This window comes from Athene noctua, chromosome 1 (genome assembly GCF_965140245.1).
Source record: "Athene noctua chromosome 1, bAthNoc1.hap1.1, whole genome shotgun sequence".
Taxonomy (NCBI): domain Eukaryota; kingdom Metazoa; phylum Chordata; class Aves; order Strigiformes; family Strigidae; genus Athene; species Athene noctua.
Genome location: NC_134037.1, coordinates 76835720 through 76857828, shown reverse-complemented (window position 1 = coordinate 76857828; position 22109 = coordinate 76835720). Strand labels below are relative to the sequence as shown.

The window sequence follows — 22109 nt, the reverse complement described above, 5'->3', positions numbered from 1 at the left end:
GAGCATCCCTCATCCTGGCCCAAGCAGCTCCTCACACGGTGCTCCAGCAGCTCATGAACCCAAATGCCAGTGGCACAGCAGCTCAGCAGCGCTCCCACCTTTGGCAAAAGCTACTCCACCTCACGACTGCAGAAATGAAACGTTCAGAGAATAAACTCCAGCAACACGTCATGCTTTATACCACAGCAAAAGCTGAGCAGTGAGGACTGCACTGAGCTGTCTGTCATTGAGGGACATATTCCTACGTTGCACAATACTGTGGTAATTAGTGTTCAATGAGGAAATGAGCTCAAGCTGTGACTTTTGGATCTAGACGCAAATAATCAGAAACGAGAGGGATTTGTCAGATATAGTGTGATTATAATCTGAGAAAAATGTGTTAGTAGTATGTGAGCCAACCATAAAGTACACTTTGTTTCTCTCAGTTATAAAATACGTTCTTGTGGTGCAAATAAATATCAAGTGCAAACACATGTTGTTTGAAATAACTTGAGCAGCCTAAAAACAAGGTGTGTAGGCTCCCTCTATAGTCAGCTCTTAGATATCTAGCCCTCAGCACTGATCTGAAGAGCCGAAATCCCATGACGCAAAGCTCTGATGTATCACAGACTCTGGCAGTCCAAATTTGCTTAAACATTTTTTGGCAGGCACCTTTCTCCCAGCAGAATTCATGCAAGATCAGATGTTATCTGGCCACCTGCAGTCAGCCCCACTGCGAGTCCAGAACTTCATGCCCTGGTTAATTTGTCAGAAATGTCCCCATGTGTCAGCACCTTGTCCAGATTAGCTGTGTACTTGGGGTGTTCCGACTGCTATTAACGGCTCTGGCTGCACAGATCTGCTACTTATCACTGCTGTAGGCTCCTGCTATACATGTGGACATATATCTGGAGGTACCTGTTCTTCTCTATTGACTGGACAGGCCTGGACAACAGGTGTAGACAAATAACTCAATCTAGATGCTTTTACATGGCTGACATTAGCCCAGTGAAGCCCTACCAACAGCTACAAGGCAGCTGGTCTCCGTGTCACCACAAAGAGGACATCCTGCTTCTTCCATTGCCTTTCCAGCTTGCCTCCCGCAGCAGCTCCCAGCCATGTGGTCCTGTCCCTTCCCTTGTGCTGAATTCTTCCGCAGCCCTTCACTGAGCCCCTACAACTGCCTACTGCAGAATATATCTACCCAGATATTTTCTAGGATCAGCCTCTGCTGAACTTAACGAGTTGATTCAATCCATGGAGTACAGGACCAACAAGTGTCAGAACAGGCTGTAGGAAAGAGGATGGGAAGTTGGACCTTCACACCATGAGACTGGACTGGCTCAGCCTCTCTCATGAACCTGCACCCCAATGCACAGGCAGTACAGCCCAGTGGAAGCACAACTCACTGTTTATTTAGAGGTTTCCAGTGATTCTCCATCACATTCCTCTGAACCTAGTATTTCCTGTTCAGGTCCATAGTAGCACGCGATTATGGCAGACAGCATCATGCTCAAGGCTCCCTGTTAAACATCTATGCTCTTGTTATACTCACAGGAAACAGAGCTATAATAAGGTCCATACACATAGGTATGCACTAGGATCTGTAGTTTTTTTACAGCAGTGTTTTAGTCTTCACTTTGTTCACATTTCACCCAACCCTGTAAGTATACATCCAAAGCTCAGGAAGGTCAGAGTACAGGAATGCTTTTACCCCAGGTTTTGGAAGGCTGACACGTTTTAGATTGGGCATGGTAATGCTTCACTACAGTAAACTGAAGGGATTACTGATTATACACAGTAAACCTGTCACATCTGACACTGTTTCATGAACCTGTCACTGCAAGGTAATATGGGTCTTCTCTTGGAGGCACGAATGCCCTCTGCTAACAGAGGCGCTACAGCTTTCTTTACTTTGCTTCTCTGTCTTACGCATTATGTGCTGATTGATGTTATGCTGCATCTGTGCTAATAAATAAAATGGGCAGGCCCATTTTCTACTGCTGAAGACCTGGGGCATAGCATGGCTTACATCTGTATAAACCATTCCAAGTCAGGGTGATCTTTTCCCTCCTGCCTACCAGAAACAGCCTGGGTGCTGTGAGGTCCGTGCTAACAGGATTCAGGCAAAACAGTACTAGGGAGCGTGGTAAAGATTAAGCAGTGAGGGTATGGGACAGTTCTTGAGCCCATACACAGTCTCGTTTAGTTTTTCAGTGCAGAGGCTAGCTGTCAAGCCGCCTCCATTCACCTGTGTTCAGATCCACCAGCAGAACTGCGTGCATGCTTACTCCCTGCTCTGTCCCCAGCAAAATGGAAAAAAACCCTGCAGCAGAACATCTTAAAGAGATCACATGAATGCACTAAGGTGTGTCCAGGTGACAAAAGTCACATGCCATTATGTTGGCATGATGGACCACTCAGTTTCCCTAAGACTGGTGTCACCATACACAGGAGGGAGTCTTGTCAGGATATTCGAGGGCATCTCAGATGTCAGTAACAAAATCCTCTGGACATCATGCAATATGTGAAGCTACTCAGTGGCCACTCCTGCTGTAGGACAATACTTAATGGCAATACAAGAGAATAGTCAAGTGACACTGGAGGTTTTCCTAAAGAAATAACATCAATCTGCCTCAAAAGCAGAGATACAACCTTCTGCCAGCATAACTGGCATATAAACAAAATACTTGCATTGGTCTTCCTTCTTAGCATGAAACTACACTAGACAGAATCAGAAAAGGGAGTAAAGCAGATTTCCAGGATGCTTTCTGCAGTTATTCTTGCATTTAATTCTGTTCTGGCTGACCCAGGTTTTAGCTGTTAACGAATGCATCAAATATAGGCACTGCTGAGTAGTCTGTGTGCAGGTGGGTGCAAGGTTTAAAGGCTGCTAGTGCAGGGAGCACCTCTAGCATTAACAGGAGGAATAGCCCATTCCCTTGTGATGTAAACCAGACCTGAACAGAGACCGGTAAACAGTTTAGTTGTAAATGGTCAAAGGTCTGGTCTTTTCTTAGCTGTGAAAGATGTTTCTTACAAACTAGCAGTCCCATTTGTGATTCATGACAGTTCCTAGGCATGCCAGTCATTGTAATTCGATAGGGCTTCTTATTAATAGCCCCTTAAAATATCTCGTTACTTATCACCTCTGTTTTCTTCCAAGGTTCATCATTTACTTTTGTGCTTCATAAAACTCAGAGAGGTCACCGAGTGGTCCACGGGGGAAAATGAACTGACAGCACCTGCTCAGGGATTCCCTTCAGAATGACTAAACAAACTAAAAAGTCATAGAATCATAGAATATCATGTTGTAAGAGACCTCGAGCATCATTTGGTCCAACATTTCCTGGCAAAAGCATGCATTACAGACTGGTTTAGAAGGAGTGGTAATAAAACCTGTCTGCAGAAAATCTGCAGGCAGAAATCTTTGCTCATAGATGTTTTTTGACCAAATCCACACTTTTGATGTTCAGCCACACTGAACCTCTTCCAGTCTTCCATCACTGTTTACATTACTTGACACAGCAAATTGTTTACAGGGCAGGCAAATGGGGAACCACATGAAAGGACCTTATGCAACCAGCTATGAGAACATGACATAAAACATCCTCCTCAGTAAAAGAGGCTGAGGATGTCTCCATTGCTTAAGCACACATTTACACATTAGCATTGTCTAATAAATTCACATGAAATATCTGTAAAGTGTTTGTGAGATGGGACTGTGGCTTACAGCAGCCTCTGCCCGCCGCCTCCCCAGGGTGCAGGGCAGGAGGTAGGGCGCAGGGTGGGCACACAAGGGATGGTGACAGGTCTCGTGGCCACTCTCAGTTCCTCAGGGTGTGGAGTAGCTGCATGTGAACCCCTGCAAGTTCAGTCTGGGCATCTCAGACTCAGGAGTGCCAATTCATACTGCAGTGGCCTGTCTGCTTCATATTTGGGGCACAACACTATTCTTTAGCTACTAGGTGCCTAAAAGAAATCTGCCCTGTTATGTCCTCTCTGTGTTGTTTTCTACACCCCCAAAGCAGCATGCAGGTAGTCATCTATATCCAGTGTAATTCTGAGTAAAAAGTTCTTCAGTTGTATATATACAAGGAAGAGGATAAAATTCCTTTCATAATATTTATGGCCTCTGAAAATGCTGGACAAAGGAATTACTGTCTACCACATACCATGCACTGACGGACTCTCAGTGACACACTGAAAAGGACATGATCTAAGACATCATCCCTTGTTTTTCAAGTGTGTCCTATAGGAAAAAAAAGGAAGAACAGAGGCCAAAACAGGAGAGCCAAAGTTTGTTTAGAAATGGCATTTGAGAAACAAAGGTTGTGATGCATGGCTTGACAATTGACAAAGTCAATTAATTATTTGTTTGTGAGTTTTGAGGAAACACTTCAGCTGTTATTTAAGCATGCAGTGAAAGGCAAAGCCCTGGAACACAGCTGAGTTAGATATTTTAATGAGTTGCAATATACAAAGATGCCGACTCTGGATGACATTTTAGAGCACATCGGAGAATTTGACTTCTTTCAGAAACGAGCCCTCTTTCTCTTATGCCTGCTTTCTGCTGCCTTCACCCCGGTGTATGTGGGAGTTGTCTTCTTCGGGTTCATCCCCGAGCATCGCTGCTTCAGTCCCGGTGTGGCTGAGCTGAGCCAGCGGTGTGGCTGGAGCCTGGAGGAGCAGCTGAATTACACGGTTCCCGAGTGGGGTGGGCACAGGACTGGTTTCAGCAGCCGCTGCAGGAGGTATGAGGTGGACTGGAACATGACAGGCGTCAGCTGCACCAACCCCCTTAGAAGCCTCGTGGGCAATCAAAGTGCCATCCCCCTTGCTCCCTGCTGGGATGGATGGGTCTACGACACCCCAGGGACCTCTCTTGTGACTGAGGTAAGACATGGTTTGTCCAGCAAAATCACTCTTGCCTGCACACCTTGAAGCTAGAAGATGCTGGATTGCTAAAGTTTGCTTTTGGTGCACAGACTGAGCCTGACTGCTAATAAATAGTGAGTATCAGGACTTGCTAGGGATTTAGAGCAAAGATTTATATGGATAAATATTGGGGAATGATTGCTTATCCTTTGGGAGGATAATACTGCAAGCTTGTCATCATTCAGACAATGGCTATTCTCATAATCCAGTATTTCAGTCACCAAATTGAGGGTAGCACCCTGTTGCCCAAACTGAGGAATTGCACACTTGGGTGGTAATCCAAACAGATACTCATGTACAATGAACAAGAAGTAGAAGATGGTGCTGAATTTGTCAGATAATGAGTTAGCAACAGCAGCGTTCTTTTCTTCCAACTTCCAATATCTAAACCAGATAGTTTTGAAAGTGAAAAGCTGGGCAAACCAGTACTAACAGTCTAAAAAAACATGTAGAGACCTGAAGTTTAGGAAGGACCTCAAGATAGATCTCTTCTACTTCTCCTTCAGTCCCAAGCCTGTCTTAACTATACCCAAACCATGCCTAGCAGACGTTTCTGTAACCTGTTTTTTAAAAACTGTGACGCTAGATGCTTCACAGCTTCCTTGGGTAGGGTATTTGTATTCCCTTGCTTCTCTATCATCATTACAAAGCAACTCCACCCCACTTTCCCTTGGGACAGATGGGTTAGGGCAAAAAAGAGCACTCCCAGCTGTCCTTTGCATCAGCCAAGCCAGGGAAACTGGTCCGAGCTGTTTGGTATGGCCTCAGCAAACTTGTCCAGGTTAGAAAGAGATTAAATAAGCAGCCATAAGAAGCCTTCATGCTTCGTTCTGGGCCAAAGTCTAGTTACTCCTGAATGAACCTACCAGCTGTAGAGAAGTTAACACCACTTTACCCTCCTCCCCTCCCTGGGTGCAGGTTGGTAACCTGTTAATTGTAAATTAAAAGCAAGTTACAGAGTGCTGGTTCACTGCAGAGAAAAGTTAACCAAATCCTGGGCATTTTGCCAGTGCTAATGAGGAGTGGAACAGCCATCTCTTGGCTTCCCTCCGGCAGGGCTCATGACAGCCCCACCACCTCTCATGCCTGGCACTGCTTTCATGCAGTGACATAATATACAGTTAGAGACAGGTCTTGGCATCTGGGAAGGAAACCATGTTCCAAATGTCCTCCAAATTTCAAACAGATGGGTGGGGAGGAGAGGGCAAGATTTTTCTGAGCTTTTTAATTTGTTCATTCAGAGTTTCTCTCCCTTTCTCACTCTCCTTATGTGTCATTGTGCAATCATTTTCTGGCGTATAACTTTTCCGTAAGGTTTGGAGAAATCCAGACAAGATGTACTGCAGATGTCAGTTTAAGAGATTAGAGGGTTTCTTTTCCAGAGCCTGTTTTCTAGTTGTGTGTCATCAGTTTCCTTCATCCTTGAGGAGCCACGGTTTGTGCTGAATGTTCCTGTGCTTCTAACTGTGGTTGCCCTTGCAGTTTAACCTGGTGTGTGAGGACTCCTGGAAGCTGGACCTCTTCCAGTCATGTGTGAACGCTGGGTTTTTTCTTGGCTCCATGAGCATTGGCTACATAGCAGACAGGTATGTACTATATAGACAGCTGTGAGATGAACCGTTTCCACCGGTTATCTATCTGCTTTCTGCATGTCATTGAACAACATTCATGATTCAAAATGGAAATAAATGCAATTAGAACTTGATTCAAAAGGCCCATGTGTTACTTACAAAGGGGTGGATGGTAGTTCCTAAGCCCCTGTTTTCAAAGGCTGTTCTGACCCAGGAATCCACAGAAATGCCATGATGTTGCTCCAATTTTACAGCCTCACAGTGTCTCTGTGGGGAATTTGCACATTCACAAGCGAAGAGGTTTTGTTTTCTTTCACAGTGGCAAACTACAATGTGAACTCAGAGTTTGAGATTAAATTTTAACTCATGCACCAAAAACTATTTGCCCTTCTTTGTGATAAATTTGTTTCACATTAATTTTAACAGTATCCAGATGGCCATAAATCAGTTTCGGAATAGGAGAGTTTTTCTCAGATACAGAAATAGAAGCAGGTCCTTCCTAAATTTTCTTTGGTCCCCCTTTTTCTCAGTTGGCTCTTTATGTAGCCAGATCTAGACCTTATTTTCCCTCATGTCCTCTTTTCCATCACAAATGTCATTGTGCCATCTGTCTGCCCAGTGAGGTGTTTTTTTTAGTTTAGACTCTGAACAAATTTAATGCTTGGTAGCTGACCTTCCTGTGCATGTTTACCAAATTTTTCAGTAAAAAGGCAAGAGAGGCCAAGACTGGAATTTTGAAGAGGTGAAGGTAACACAGGGTGAACAATCTTTCTGTAGAGTCAGTCTGTCTTGGAGAAATGTATTTTTTCTTTGTATTCTCAGAACATAGGAAAGCACAGCGAGCAATAACCTTTTCCTCCCATGCTGATCAAGCCCCCAAACCATCTCTGTTGGACACTGTTTTCTTCTTTTCATTTTCCCCCTCCTCCAAGGAGGAAGGTCTATGGGAAGGGGCACAGCCATACCCCATAGTACTTCCGCAGTGTCACAAAATAAGGATGGGACTGTGTCCCCACGCCCATGTTTCATTGCAGGCAAACACATAATCATTTAAGCTGTGCACACCACCTTTGTGGGGAAAGTGGCTACCACAGTCCTAGCTAACCTCAACCTGTCCCTCCACATGGACAAACCTGCTTGTGAAGAAGCTCACCTATGGACGGATTGGACAGACCACTTTTCAGTCCTCAGTAAACCATTATTTTACTGCCATTGAAAGAAACCATGGGGGTTTTTAAGCTTTCTGCTTAAAGGGATTTTTCCTCAGAAGACAGTGATTTATCAAAGTAACTCTGGCCATATCTTGTGTGCAGCTACACTTTTGGCAAAAAGCTCTCTTGGGTGAAAATAGCTACAGAAGTACAGCAAAGATCCTACATCTAGTCTTCATTCCTGGGCTGGAGTCCCCTGTTTGATTTGAAGGACAAAGGCTGACATGTTTACACCGATTTTTGCTTTTCTTTACATGCATTGTGAAAGATCTTGGTCTCTTTTTTGCATTGGAAACATATGTCAGCCGTCCATCCTCCCTTTCCCTTAAACACAAATTCTTGTTTTCTGGCTAATCTTCTAGTGAATTTGAAAGTATTCTTTCCAGAACTGACATTTGGATAATGATGCACAGCTTATGGGAGCAAAGGAGGTGATATGTAGCATCTGCCCATCCAGGCATGGCAAGACATGAAACAGCAGTAAGCAGATCCCATGACAATCAGAAGCATTACTCTTCAGATCACCTTTTCAGCACAGGGGTGGATTAAGCAATCATGTTCACTAGCAAAGGAATTTCTTGGCAGCATACGGCAGTGCAAGCCAATAGAAACCAGAGCTCCCAAACACCCAGCCATTTATATCTCTCTCTGTGTCGAAATACTGAAGGATCTTTTTATCAAGGCTTATTATCAAGCAAAAGTATGAAAAGACGTGAGGGAGTAGGATATCATTGCTGTTAAGATAAAGCACATGCATGTCATAGCATCGAGTGGTTTTCTACTGCTCTGCTCACTGTCATCCATCTCCAGTTCACCATGGTCCCTGCACTGCAAGCACCCAACAGCTATATAAAATCCCTTACCCAGAGGGTTTGCACTTAGGGAAAAAAAAAAAAAAACAAAAAACAAACAACAAAAGCTTCAGATTTAGTAGAGAGAATGTGGGAAAGGCCCATGGATTCTATGTTTCCTGGATTTGAAATATCCATCCTCTTCTTGTCAGACAGCCTGAGTGCAGTTGAGTGCTAATCTTCCTGTGCATGAGATTGCTGCAACCCACTGTAATTGAGACAACTCCTGCAAATGTTTCAGCTGCTTCAGGGGAGATTTCATCAGCTCTTTCCAAACGTGCTTCTCTGAGGGATTAGACCTACTCATTTACTTGATCAGTTTCTGGGGACACATCCAGGTACTGACTTTGACATTCAAGAATCATAGGTGTCTTGGAATGACACCTCTGCGTCCACAGAGAGCTCCCAAGGTCAGTGATAACATGCAGCATTGCACCTCTGCCATTCAGAGCTGGGGCCCTGGGAAAGGACCTTTGTGGGAGAGGGCTCTTCTCGTGGTATCATGATGGCCTTCTGGGCTGAACTTTAAGGCAAGTCAAAAATGTCCGTACATCAGGCTCATGACAGGAGGAAAGGAGCGATGGGATCTGCTGATGTTATTGTGGAGAATAGAAGACATTTATCTCGTCTGGCATTTATTATTCTATTTTTGTTAGTGGACAATGACTAATTCAATGTTTTTTATAAATCATACTTAGTAATGGGATATATATCTCTGTCAGCTAGAAAACAAATGCCTTTCCAGGGTTTCAGTAAGCTTGTTTCTTCTGGAAAGAATTTCTGACTATCAGTGAGTCACAGTGATACAGGAAATGACAACAGGGATGTACAAAACCCTGCTCAATAGTCAGGCAAGGTTGATGAGAAAGCAGGTAAAGATCACAGTTATCGAACAAGATCCCCATTAAAAGCTACTGTAGCTTTGAAATATGGGCTGAAGAGCCATATCAATATGGGCATTTCTTGAACTCTTTAGCTAAGTCGTTAACCAGAAGTGAGCAATGACCTGAAAACACAGGACAGGGGAATCCTCCGAGCTTCCACTGAGATGAAAAATGTTGCAAAGGGAAGAGCAGATACAGACTCCTACTCAAAATGAACAGAGAAAATGTAGGCAGGGTCCATCTCCAGCTTCTTCAAACCCTCTGGTTTCCCACCCTACCCTGCCAGCAGCTGAGCCTCTTTCTTCTCATTTCTTCTTCCTCTCCACAGGTTTGGCCGCAAACTCTGCCTCCTGGTCACAGTCCTCATCAATGCGGTCTCAGGGGTTCTTATGGCCTTTGCACCGAGCTACACCTGGACAGTGATCTTCCGCCTGATACAGGGACTGGTCAGCAAGGGGGGCTGGCTGACAGGCTACGTCCTCAGTTACGGCAGCTTGCAATTATACTTTCTGGCAGGAACCCCCTGTTTAGCAGCAGGGCTGACCCCGCTTGTTCCATTCAGTTTTTAAGGAACTGTGTGTAACAAGAGCAGACACTGACACTGTTGTATTTACTGCCAAACTGCACCTCTTTGCTTAAATACGGGTGTTTATGACCCAAGCTTGCACCAGCTCATAGATATAAATGGAATAATTAGGAGGCAGCTCTGAAAACTAGGGAGTGTTCACATCTGGAGAGGCAATGGCCAAAATGAAGGACAAGGTCTAGAGACAAGAACTAATTGAAAAGGCTGCAAAGATGTATGACACTTCTCCGGGAAAGGCAGCAAGTGGTACTGTGAGAGGTAACACTTGTGTTTCACAGCCTTGATGCCAAAACAATTTTTGCTGTGCTGTTTCACATGCTTGGCAGGTAGGGAGGCTCTGTTCCCAAGACGTATGGGAGGAGGGAGATGGAGGCAAGCAAGTGCCAGCTGTCTATTTTATCTTTGTATTTAGTTCTTAGCTAGAAGGAGTGCAAGGAAGAAAGCAACTTTTACCCCATGTTAATGGTTGAGGGCCTGACCCCTTTGGAGGCAGGGATGAAGTCCCCAGCTGAATGACAGAGGAGCAAGGGTCAGGACTTGTCCTGCGATTTACACCAGGAACCCAGACCTGCTCTGCTTTCCCATCCAAACCCACACCCACACAGCACACCACAAGGACACAACTACACACAGGGGCTCCATGTGGTTTTAGCTGGCAGGAGTTACATCCTCCCAGCTCTCCAAACATTTATTTTAGTTCATATGACTTTGCAGTTGCAGAATTTGTTGGCTCAAACTACCGGAGGGCAGTGGGCATCACTTACCAGCTTGCGTTCACCCTGGGACTCCTCATCCTCACCGCCTTGGCTTACCTACTTCCACACTGGAGGTGGCTCCAGCTCACAGTCACACTGCCCAATTTCTTCTTCCTGCTCTACTATTGGTAAGTGCCTATTCTTTCTTACAGCTTCCAGCAGCACTGAGCCAAAAATAGGAGACTGTAAATGGGAGATGAGGTTTCTCTGTAGAGATCAGCTGTAGGGCTACACATAGGTTTTCTAAGATGACATTGGATCAGATTGTCATTTTTCTGTTGTTCTGTTGTTCTCCCTGCCCAGGAGTTTAGTTTGAATCACCTAAGAGCAAGGGACTACCTGCAACATGTCTTAATGCTTCTGTGTTTGCAGTCCTTGCCACCCATCACAAACTAATAAATCATTATTTCTTGAACAGTACCTGAGCTACTGTGAGAAGTGAGTTTTTCCAACCATTGATTAAATTGCTGCTTTTTTTTTTTTTAATGCAATCAACAGAATTTTGTTGACTATTTGCAAAAAAAAATGGAGTTAAAATGCTCAGAAAATTTCATAACCAGATCAGGGAACAGATTTGGGAGGGGTTTTCGTTGGTTTTTTTCTGGAAGTTTATTTTTAACATGGAGAAGATGAAGGATCAGGTTTAGAGGTGTTCTTTTTTATATCCACAGTCTATCAGCCATTTCTAAAACATGTCAACAGAATTTATCTCAGACTAATGTTTCCAAACTATAATAAACTGGTTTCAGCCTTAAAAAAATAGATTAAAAAAAAAAATCAGGCTATGTTGTCATTCAAGAGGAGCACAAATCAGATTGCAATCACTGCCAGACAGAGCTATCACTGATATCAGTACCAGCCTTGGATATTCAATACACCATAGGATCCTAGCCCAAGAAACTCAGTTCCATTTTCTTTTTCTGTGTACCAGTAACATGCATTTTCCTCCATCATAGCTGTCACGTTTACATGTGTTGCAGGTGCCTGCCTGAGTCTCCCAGGTGGCTCATATCTCAAAAGCAAAACGACAAAGCTGTGGAAGCTATTAAGCACATCGCCAAGGGAAATAAGAAGAATTTACCTCTCTCTTTCCAGGTGACTGCACTGCATCTGATGCATATATGCAAAGCTCAGGGCAAATAATTTAATGAATTAAGGATTGTTTTGAGTTTAGAGCAGGGAGCAGCTTGGCAGCCAAAAAACACTGCAGTTCCCTAATGGCAAGTAAGTTTTCATTGACTGCCTACGACCCTTGCAGAGAACATTTGGGAAAACAGGCTTGCAAAAATAGCTAGCAGACAAGAAAAATTCTTCCTTTAAGTAGTAGCAGTCAACAGTAAACTCACAAATCTCATGACTGAACAATCCAGAACATCCTTACTCATTATTTTTTTAAATGCTGTTTCATGCCATGCAATGGCCTAATACACATGGCTACACAGATATGAAGGCTGTCTATATAAATTTTCACGTTTCCCCAAAACACTCTGGAGAAGTTATTTTGCCCTGTTACTTAACTGGCAAATGAAAACCCTCATCTTCCCATTAATCCAAAGGAAAATATTCATTGCAGTGCTCACCACCCTCTCCTCTGCCCGGTGTAATCTCTTGTCCTTCTATTGCTTGTGCTCCTAGAATCTCCGCTTCAAAGATGAAGATGGCGAAAAGCTGAAACCTTCATTTCTAGACCTGGTCAGGACACCTCAGATCAGAAAACACACATTTATTTTGATGTACAGTTGGTAAGGGAAGACTTTTGCAGTCTAAATGGAGGTGTGTGATTCAGTGCCCTAAATGGTCATCATTGATTTAAGCTTGTTTTCCTCTTGACCAGCTGCAAATCTCAGTTCTGTACATAAACTCTCTCTCAAAGAGTTTGGCTTCATTTGCACCCTGTTCTCTGCCCAGGTTCACAAGCTCCATCCTCTACCAGGGGCTCATCATGTACATGGGAATAGCTGCTGGGAACCTGTATCTGGATTTCCTCTACTCTGCTCTCGTGGAGTTCCCAGCCGCCTTCATTCTCATGCTAACACTGGATCGCATTGGCCGTCGCTACCCCTGGGCTGCAGCAAACGTGATGGCAGGTGGTGCTTGCCTCATTACGGCCTTAGTCCCAGACAGTGAGTCATGAAATCCCCCTCTGTCAGTGAATTTTCTCCCTGTCTCTTGGTTATTGCCCTGAAAAATGGAAAAACAATCCTTGCTATCCTGGCCCGTGTCAGTATTGTGATTCAATGAAGACAAATTCCATAAAAGCTAACATACATCCCACCGTCAGCATTTATACCAGTTAATGAGAGGCTGGAGAAATGGGGTGAATTAAATTTCCAAAATGGCATCAAACCAGATGTCGAGTCTGATCATGTGCTAGATCACGAAACATGCCATATTAAGTCCACAATATTTGTCTGGTCTAAAATTTGGATTTGAGTGCATAATTCAGGGTTTTCATCCAAAAATCCCAATGTTTTCTATTTCTGAAAAGGAAAAATGTATGGGTACATGCACATACTTAAACACCATCTGGGTACCGTAAGTATTTCCTGCATCTACACATCAACAGTGCTGCTGCCATAAATGTAGGCTGTTGAGCAACCACAGTGACAGCACTTGGCTTTTGTTTAGCTAAGCATTTCTCTCCAAGGCTATAGTCTCAAAGCAATGTGTCCCTTAAGGGCCACCGAAAGAAACAATCTTTCCTTTTTCTTTATGGAATAAAGCTAGACTGAAACCACAGATGTAACAGTGCCAACAACTGTCACTTCATGGGGGAACAAGAACAAACCACAAAATGTTACGAAAAATGTCATAAGCAAAAACCCAAAGTGTCCAGACAATGGAAACTCATTTTAACAAGCAACTGGGGAGTGCAGGGACTATGCAAGGGACCCCTGGGCTTTGCTGAGGGAGCACAGGGGTGGGAGCCACACAGCCCTGCAGCTGCTGCCTGTACCAGGGCAGTGGGAACAGCAGTGCCCAGGTGAGGGTCTTGCTCCAGGGACAGTCACAGCCAGTGAAGACACTGCTGCCCTTCCAGCTCAGCCCATGGTTTGATGCCCCACCGGGCTTGGTGGCAGCACCCACCAACAGAGACCCCAGCTTTCCCCACTTGCCTGTGTTAGCACTATCAGCCCTAAGCTGAGCCCCCTGCAAAGCCCAGACCCCAAAGTCCAACCCTCCAGAAAAGGGTTGTTTTTCACCCAGGCCAGCTCCGCGGGGCTGTCAGAGCCCCGTCCAGGAGGCAGGGATGGTCCCAGACTCCCACAGCTGCAGTTGCTGCAGATCACATGCAGCAGTGGCTGGTGTCTCAGCCCTGGAGAGTCTCTACTAGCACGGCTTGCCAGGAGCTATGGGTCAATAAAATACTGCCCTGGGCTTGATGAGCCACTCAGATGGTGAAATGACGGAGAAACTCAATGCTCTGTATGTGCTAATAGCTGAAACAACTGAAGCCACGATCCAAGGTCAGTTGATCTAAAAGTGCACATGGCACACAGAGATGTGCTGCACTGACTCTACACCCAGTCCTGGGATATTTATTTATTTGCAGAAGACATCTGTAGCTCCAGATGTGAAAGCAATTGTAGACCACATGTAAAAGACAGGGAGGCAACACAAACTTGTCCCAGTCTGAAAGCCATCAGAAACCTCTGTGCAAAAGTACAGAGAGTATCTTGCTGACAAGCAAATTTCAACTACCAAACAATGCAGCTACCCTCTGTTTAGATTTATTGCAAGCAAGAAATGGTGACTTGCATAAGCTTTTGGTTAATGTACTGGATAACCCAAAATAGTTTGTATCATTGATTTCTCCTCTCTGTGACAGCAACCTAGCAAAATCTCAAATCGCGGTTATTTGCTTGAATCACAAGACAATTGCATTATAAATTATTTACTGATTGAAACAGCACACGAACATGTGCTGTCCTCTTGACCTTTCATGACAGCAAACTTACTGTTTTCTTAAATTAAGTTCAATGCTGTTTTACATCAAGAGCAGAAAAAACCCTGTAGTTTTGTATTCCAACCTTAATGTGCACAATGTCTTTCCAGCGCTCTATTGGCTTAAAATGACTGCAGCTTGCCTGGGCAGGATGGGAATTACCATGTGCTATGAAATTATTTGTGTGGTAAATCCTGAGCTGTATCCAACATTTCTCAGGTAAGTGCACCATCTTCTGTTAACTGGTAAAAACACTGGCTATTTCTCTGGAAGAGACTGTGGGAAGCCAGCTCAAGGCTGTGGATGCAGCTGATGAGTCTGTGGCTGATGCACTGCCCTGAAAAAGGTGTTTGTGCGTATTAAATACACCTTGCAAATGTGGAGGAGAGCTGCTGGGTAGTGCAACAGAAACCCCCCACCTTCCCTTGTCAAAGTCCCTTCCCTGCTTCTGAGCCCAGCACTGAGGCAGCAGGTTTCTGAGGGAAATGTAAGAAACCTTCCCAAACACCCTCCAGGCTCCCCTTCCAGTGCAGTTCAGGGAACCAGAAGTCAAATATTCATTAACATCTCTCCCCCAATATAGGGTTAGTCTTAATGTCTTGCCTTGTCTAACTCTCTCCCCCACTCATTTCATCTTGCAGTATTTCCCCACGGGAGAATGCTCTACCTATGCTCTCTTTTGATTATGTTCACCACAATAGGGGCCAGACCTTTCTAAGCCCCAGGGTGTTTGTTACCTGTCTTTTTCTCCCTGAGGCTCACGGCCCATCCCTCCTCCCATCAGCTGCAAATCCCCCAGCAGGGTGGTGACCTGCTCCAGCAGGTTCTGCCGGGGCACTGAGGGTGCAGGGCTGTGCGAGGCACCCTCAGGCGGAGCTAGTGACCCTGTGTGTGTGCATGCCTGTGTTCCTGCTTTGCAGGAACCTGGGAGTCCTCGTCTGCTCATCCATGTGCGACCTTGGTGGGATCATAACACCCTTCCTTGTGTACCGACTAGCGGAGCTCTGGCACGAACTCCCCCTGGTCATCTTTGGTAAGAGCTATGAGATGGGTCAGTTGGCTACAGCCTAGATGAATGAATGAGTTTGGTGATCTATTTCTTGCCTTCTAAAAAAATGGTACAGCTCTTTCAAGCTCTGACTTCCTCCTGCAGAGCCCTTCCCAAGGGAGGAATGTCGCTGGGTTCTGACCCTCTCAACTGGATGTGGTTACAGGACCTGAAGTCCAAGCAGGATGACCTCCTGTCTCCCTACGAAAAAGTCACACTCCACCTCTTGCTGGCACCTCAGGGGCACAGTCTGTTAAAGATCCCATAGAAATTCAGGATGACAAAGCAGCATGTCAGCCCTAATGTTAAGACTACTATCCTAAAAAAAGGCTGCCTTGAATGCCTGCTACTGCACATATTCAGATCGATGTCCCCACATGCACCATCTGCCCTGAGTATGGTCATAGCAGCCTCTAACTAATCAGAAGGTGAAATTGGCCAGGTTGGCTGGTAGCAACCTTTTGTGCATGTCCTAATCTACCCAGAAGTAGGGATGACAGCTAGCTAATGTCACCCCAAGTCCTGTGCCAGCTGCACAACTGGAGCCAAAACCTGTTTCTTTCACACTGTGTGCACAAAGTAAGGGAACCAGTCTGCCTCTGGGTCTATGGTCCAGGACGGCTTTCCAGGCCTCAGATGCACCTCAGAAATATCTGCAATTACTGAAAAATGAGAATGACGTAGATAAAAATCCAAGACTTATAATCACTTTGAAGAGCCTTTATTCAATTGTTGGGGCAGCTGTGTCTCAATGAGAATTAGTTAGTGACTTGGAATTAAACTCAGGCATGACCATTGTGTTGCCTTTGCAATCCTTGTTCTGTGTTTGCAGCTGTGATTGTCTTAATTGACAGTGGTTTGGTTTTGCTCCTACCTGAGATGAAGGGAAAAGCTCTGCCTGAGACCATTGAAGATGCTGAAAATTTGCACAGGTATGGCATTAAGGACCCTCCTTCGGACCAGAGCAACTCTCCTTTAAATCTGCAACATCTGCTAAGAAAAAAGTTATTGTACATCTCCGAGGATCTGTTGGGTTTTGTTATAGACATATAAATACAGTGGATGGCTGGTGGGTAACTCATGCCCAGGTAGCAAGATCAGGCTCTGGGCTCTCCTGCATGATCTGATCAGAATCCACTAACACCTTACATGGGAGCCAGACAGTAAGAGAAGGCATGGAGGGCAGTTTCAGAAAAGCACCAGTCTGGGCTTCAGTTGCTCCTTAGATATCACGTACAGCCTCTCCACCTTGAGAGGCATCCTTAAGCAAGAGGAAACACATCCTCCCTGCCACAGCCAGCCACCGACGGCAGCTGACGATGGCTTTCAAGCAGGAGAGCATCTTGGCATGACAGCAGGAGCTTTTGGCATCTCGTTCAGCTGTCCTACCTGCCCTGGGCAGGTGAGGCAGAGGGGAAAAGGCACAGCTCCTCGGGGAAAGGCAAGCAGGTCGATGGCATGGAAACCCTACTCAATCTGGCTGTTGTACTTGTGTGAAGTAAAGCCGAGGAAAACAACCCCCAGTCATGCCATCCTCCTAAAAACTTAGCAGTCCCATCTAAGCATCTGTGGCTGCCAGCTGCACCCCACATGTGCTCAGGGATTCTCACCACCCTGGTCTCACCCCCCATACACAGCTGTGCCAGCAAGGGGACTGCTGATGTCACCAGAGAGGCTCATGTCTAATGGGGACAAAGCTGGCTGAGGTGTAGTTTTAAGTCTGGTGAAGCAAGGCAGGGAATGTCCTGTGGTTTCAGTGCTTTCTCCTTCTGGCACGACTTGCACCTGCTGAAGCAGCTCCCAGGGTGAGTGCAGAGCTCCGCAGGCACTAAAGGAGCTGCTTGGATTTACTGAAGCTGATGCAGAGCCAAAAGATACTTGGCCTAGTAAAAAATTGGGTGTGGAAAGAAAAGGACCCAAGCCTGGCCAGAAAGGGATGGCAATGTAGCACAGGGTAGAGTATGGAGAGGTTGCCCTTAGGAAAAGTTAGGAAGTCCATCCATGCAACCACAAACCCAGATGTTACTTTAGGAACCACCTAGAATAACAGTTTTTACAGTAGGAAATGCCAGAGATAAAGTTACTAATGCTACTGTTAGGATAGGCTTTCCAGAAAGCAGTGCAGCTGCAATAAGACCACAGAAACTCTCCAATTTACTCCTTATTCTGCTGCTCTTCAAAATAATCTAACCTCATTTGTAAAATTACCAGTGATGAGACATCCATTAAACCTAGTTTTCAACGATTGTAAGCATATGGATTATTTGGTGGATCATGCTGTTAGCCGCCAAAGAGCATCATCTGCCTTTTCCCCTTTCCTTCCACAGGCAAGAGAGAAGCAAAGAAAAAACTATTTATCTCCAAGTTCTGACTTCTGAAGCTGCCCTCAAGTAAGAATCAGAGGATTGTTTAGGTTGGAAAAGACCTTTAATATCATCAAGTCCAACTGTTAATTTAGCACTGCCAAGTCCATCACTAAACCATATCCCTAAACACCACATCTACACGTCTTTTAAATACCTCCAGGGATTGTGACTCAGCCACTTCCCTGGGCAGCCTGTTCCAATGTTTGACAACCCTTTCAGTGAAGAATTTTTTCCTAATGTCTAATCTAAACCTCCCCTGGGGCAACTTGAGGCCGTTTCCTCTCATCCTATCGCTTGCTACTTGGGAGAAGGGACCGACATGCACCTTGCTACAACCTCCTTTCAGGCAGTTGAAGAGAGTGATAAGGTCTCCCCTCAGCCTCCTTTTCTCCAGCCTAAACAATCCCAGTTCCCTCAGCCACTCTTCATAAGTCTTGTGCTCTCTAGACACTTCATCTGCTTCATTGCCCTTCTCTGGATGCAGTCCAGCACCTCAAGGACCCGTTTTGCCCCAGATCTACCTTTGTTGTGGCAGGCAGACAGAAGAGGACCAGCAGAGCAGCTGCAGCAAGCCTATTCCTTGATCCCACATGCAGGGGACAAGCCAGGCCAACGTGGTGATCTTTTCCCTGTTGCACTCTTCCAGCTGCCAGCAGTCTGTGGCTTAGGGACTTCCTGAGCCAGAGGTCATCTGGCCACATTTCTGCATCAGTCCCTCATGGACCATCCTTCCAGGAATTTTCCTATTTGCCTTCTGAACACATTCATGCTTCTGGCATCCCAGGGCATCTGGCAGCAGCAATTCATAGAGCATGAGTGGGAAATCCACGAAGGAACACTTTCTTCTGCTTGTAACAAAGCTAAAAATCTCTTTGGACCTCTCACTCACAGCTTGCTTCTGTAATGAGCGGGAGTGTATTTGTGAGCCAAACTCACTGCCTCCAAGATACACCTGATTCAGCATGAAAGCAAGCATGCAGACAGTGATGGATTTACTGTCACAATTCCCCCTACACCCCTTAAAATCTTGGTACTGTCAGTCAGTCTATGGATCCTGATGTCCAGAACATTGCCTTCATGAGACAGCTCCTGATGCCCAGCAGCAAGCACCACTCCTGCAGAGCCTGCTTTGGGACCCCAGGGCACCCAAAACCCCCTCTTCCCTCCCAGTTTACTCCTCCTTTTCCAGAGAAATAGGTACAAAAAATAAGCAATTCTAAGCCCAGACTAGCTTTTAAGTTTTGGCATCCCCAAATTTGACTAGATGTTAGGGAAACTGGAAAATGGCTAGATATTAGGCAAGCTGAAAAAGGTGAAGAGGAGTCAGAGGCCGTGAAGCCTCAGGACATGGGAGGCTGCGTGCAACTACAACGTCATTAGGGATCAGCGGTAGGACAGGGGAAGAAAGCCCCACTGGGAGTGGAATGAAAAATAACAGAACACTGCCTTGCATATTAAAGTGTATTCATGTTTGTGTTTACACATGATTTTATTTCCTAATTCCATAAATTTAAGTTTTTGCATGGCTGAACTCCAAAACAGCTGTAAGGGGTGAGGATTAAGTCAGGGGAGGAGGGAGGATGAGCCAAAGAAAAGGATATGGCTTCCCAAGTAAATCTCCCTCAAAAACATGCTAGAAAAAAACCTGCTGTAGTGGTTTTGAAGGTTAAAGGGTCCTCTCCACAGCCCTTGGACAGCATTTAAAATGTGATTCACATCTTATTCATCAACTTGTGTATATTTTCTGGATTTGAGTTCATCTCTTGACCAGTCCCAGTTCTGGGAAAAGGCCCAACTTCTTCATATTTTAAAACATTTACAGAATGTAGGATGACACAGTGCCATACAGTAGGGATGGGATTGGAGCAAGTTGCACGTATAATGAAGCACATGAACTATTCTGATTACACAATAAGCAGGGGAGCTGGAAACAACATGAGCTTGTGCTGGCCTGTAGGATGTGATTTTCTGCCCATTCATGAACACATACACAGAAGAACACCTTGACAAAACAACCATGTTAAGATTACAGCTTGCAGACAAGAAGCCTTAACGATTCTCTGATATACCAAGAGCCTGTGGCCACATTCGAGAGGATAAAATTAGCACTGGAGTCTCCAAATAGCAGCTATGCTGGCATTGTGGTGTTTGGATGTTGATGCTGACAGAAACAGCAGAGGACAAAAGCAGTGCTTAGAAAGTGCTGTCCCAGACTACAACTGCAGCCAGGCTGTCATCAGATGATGCCAGGGAGAAAACCAGAAACTTTGTAAAAATAGAGAGCAATTCTTTCCAAAACCTAGTTACTGCAGGTTGGTGGAGATGCTGAAACATGGAAATTTTATGTTCCCTTTAGGCACAGTCCTTATACAGTTCAGTTTTTTAGTAGTTGGGCGAGGGACAGGGTCTTCTTAAAAGGTCAGTCTCACTTTCATTAACCTGGACACAAGGCTGTCCAGGTGCTTCCTGAGTTGGGCCTTGAAGTTCTCCTTCCCAGGTTCCAGGGACAGCCCTGCCACTGAGGTGGTTACGCTCCAGCAGTCCCATAAGCAGACAAGCTTGAGCTGCTGTTAAGGGAATGGAATCTGGCAAACTATTGTTTTATCTTAGACAGCTTGTTTCATACCCTGGAGGAGATCCACTCCTACCAGGACAGAAGAGCTGTCTTGAGAGCAACCATGTGCAGCTGGACCAGGTTTGGTATGTTTCATTGACTGTCCAGCCCCAGGAAGCAATACATGAATGGACAAGGTCACCATCAAGGAAATCAATGAAGCACATTTGCCCTTGTGCTCATTAAGGTGCCACCAGAAGCAAAGGTCAATATAACTTGCAGGTGGCTGCAAAGTGAAGGCACTCCAGAGCCTGCCACCTCTGCAGCTCCTGCTGTGGCAGTAGCAGTGCTTATGGAAAGAAATACCAATGTGACGGATAAGGGTCTTCAAAGTCAACTTCTATAGTTACTCATTTATTCATCCCAGTATTTACTTTGCTTGACTTCTTGCTGCCTCCCCCATTTTCTTTCTGCAGAGTTTTCAACAGGTTTTGAATCAATGGACTATAATAAAGATAGCTGTTCTGACAGATTTCTTTTGATGCAGAGCAGAGATGTCTCTGCAACCACAGCAGGACACAAGCTCTACAGGACACATAATTACATCCCCACTGTCCCTCTTGACCATCTCAGGACCAGTTTGTTCCCCTCTGACCCTGAAGCAAATACCAGTTTTGCAACTACCTGGCCCAAAGTCATGTCATTCCTTATCTCTTGGTATTCCGTACCCTTCCTAGACCAACCTCTGGCCCTGCTTTGCTGGACAACATGTTTCTCTGCCTTTGAGGCCTCACCAACACACTGAACTTTAACTGGGGCTCAGGCCAGTTGAAAGTAAGGGCAAGGTCACTGTACTGCCACATAAGGAAGCAATTCTGGGGGAATTTTATCCCACCTGCAAGAGTCCAGCAACACTTTGGCTCAGCTGGGAGTTCTCTTCCTGCAGCTGATCATTAAAGGGCAGAAGTATCTTGTGTCTTGCTTACAGCATCCTTATTGAAAACCAGCATTTCCCATCACTGCTATGGACCAGCAACACAAAGAATGAAGGGGAGCCACAGTACCATGGTGCCCGTTTTCCTCTGCAATCACAGGTCTGTTATGATTGCTCAGTGGGATGGAAACGTGAAAGGTGACGGATATTTCCTGGCAGACCCAGTGTTGTCCCTTATGCCCCCTGAGGTACAGGACCCCATGCCAAATTCCTGGTCACAGTCTTGCAGGTCCCAAAGCCTGAGTGTGGCTCACTCCAAATAGGTGCCCCTGCAGAGCTGCTCCCTCCAAACACCTAGAGATACAGTTCTGTTCTGACCCCAGTCCCATCCTAAGCCTCCAGTGGAGCAGCACTGTAGTGGACTCAGCTCCTTCCCTGGCATCTGTAATACTTTTTCCTTGTCTGGAGTCTCAGTATATTCTTTTT

General features: G+C 45.3%; 1 protein-coding gene across 1 annotated transcript; it reads left to right on the top strand.

The window, feature by feature from the left end:
• Positions 1 to 4464: 4464 nt before the first annotated feature.
• LOC141969255 (solute carrier family 22 member 2-like) lies at positions 4465 to 21403 on the top strand. Its single transcript, XM_074924840.1, has 12 exons — positions 4465 to 4875; positions 6400 to 6503; positions 9763 to 9917; positions 10735 to 10903; positions 11756 to 11870; positions 12411 to 12517; positions 12684 to 12898; positions 14832 to 14940; positions 15642 to 15754; positions 16602 to 16701; positions 18097 to 18155; positions 21234 to 21403. The coding sequence occupies exons 1-12, from the start codon at positions 4465 to 4467 to the stop codon at positions 21287 to 21289; spliced, it is 1713 nt and encodes a 570-aa protein (XP_074780941.1). The 3' UTR covers positions 21290 to 21403.
• The last annotated feature ends 706 nt before the right edge of the window (positions 21404 to 22109 follow it).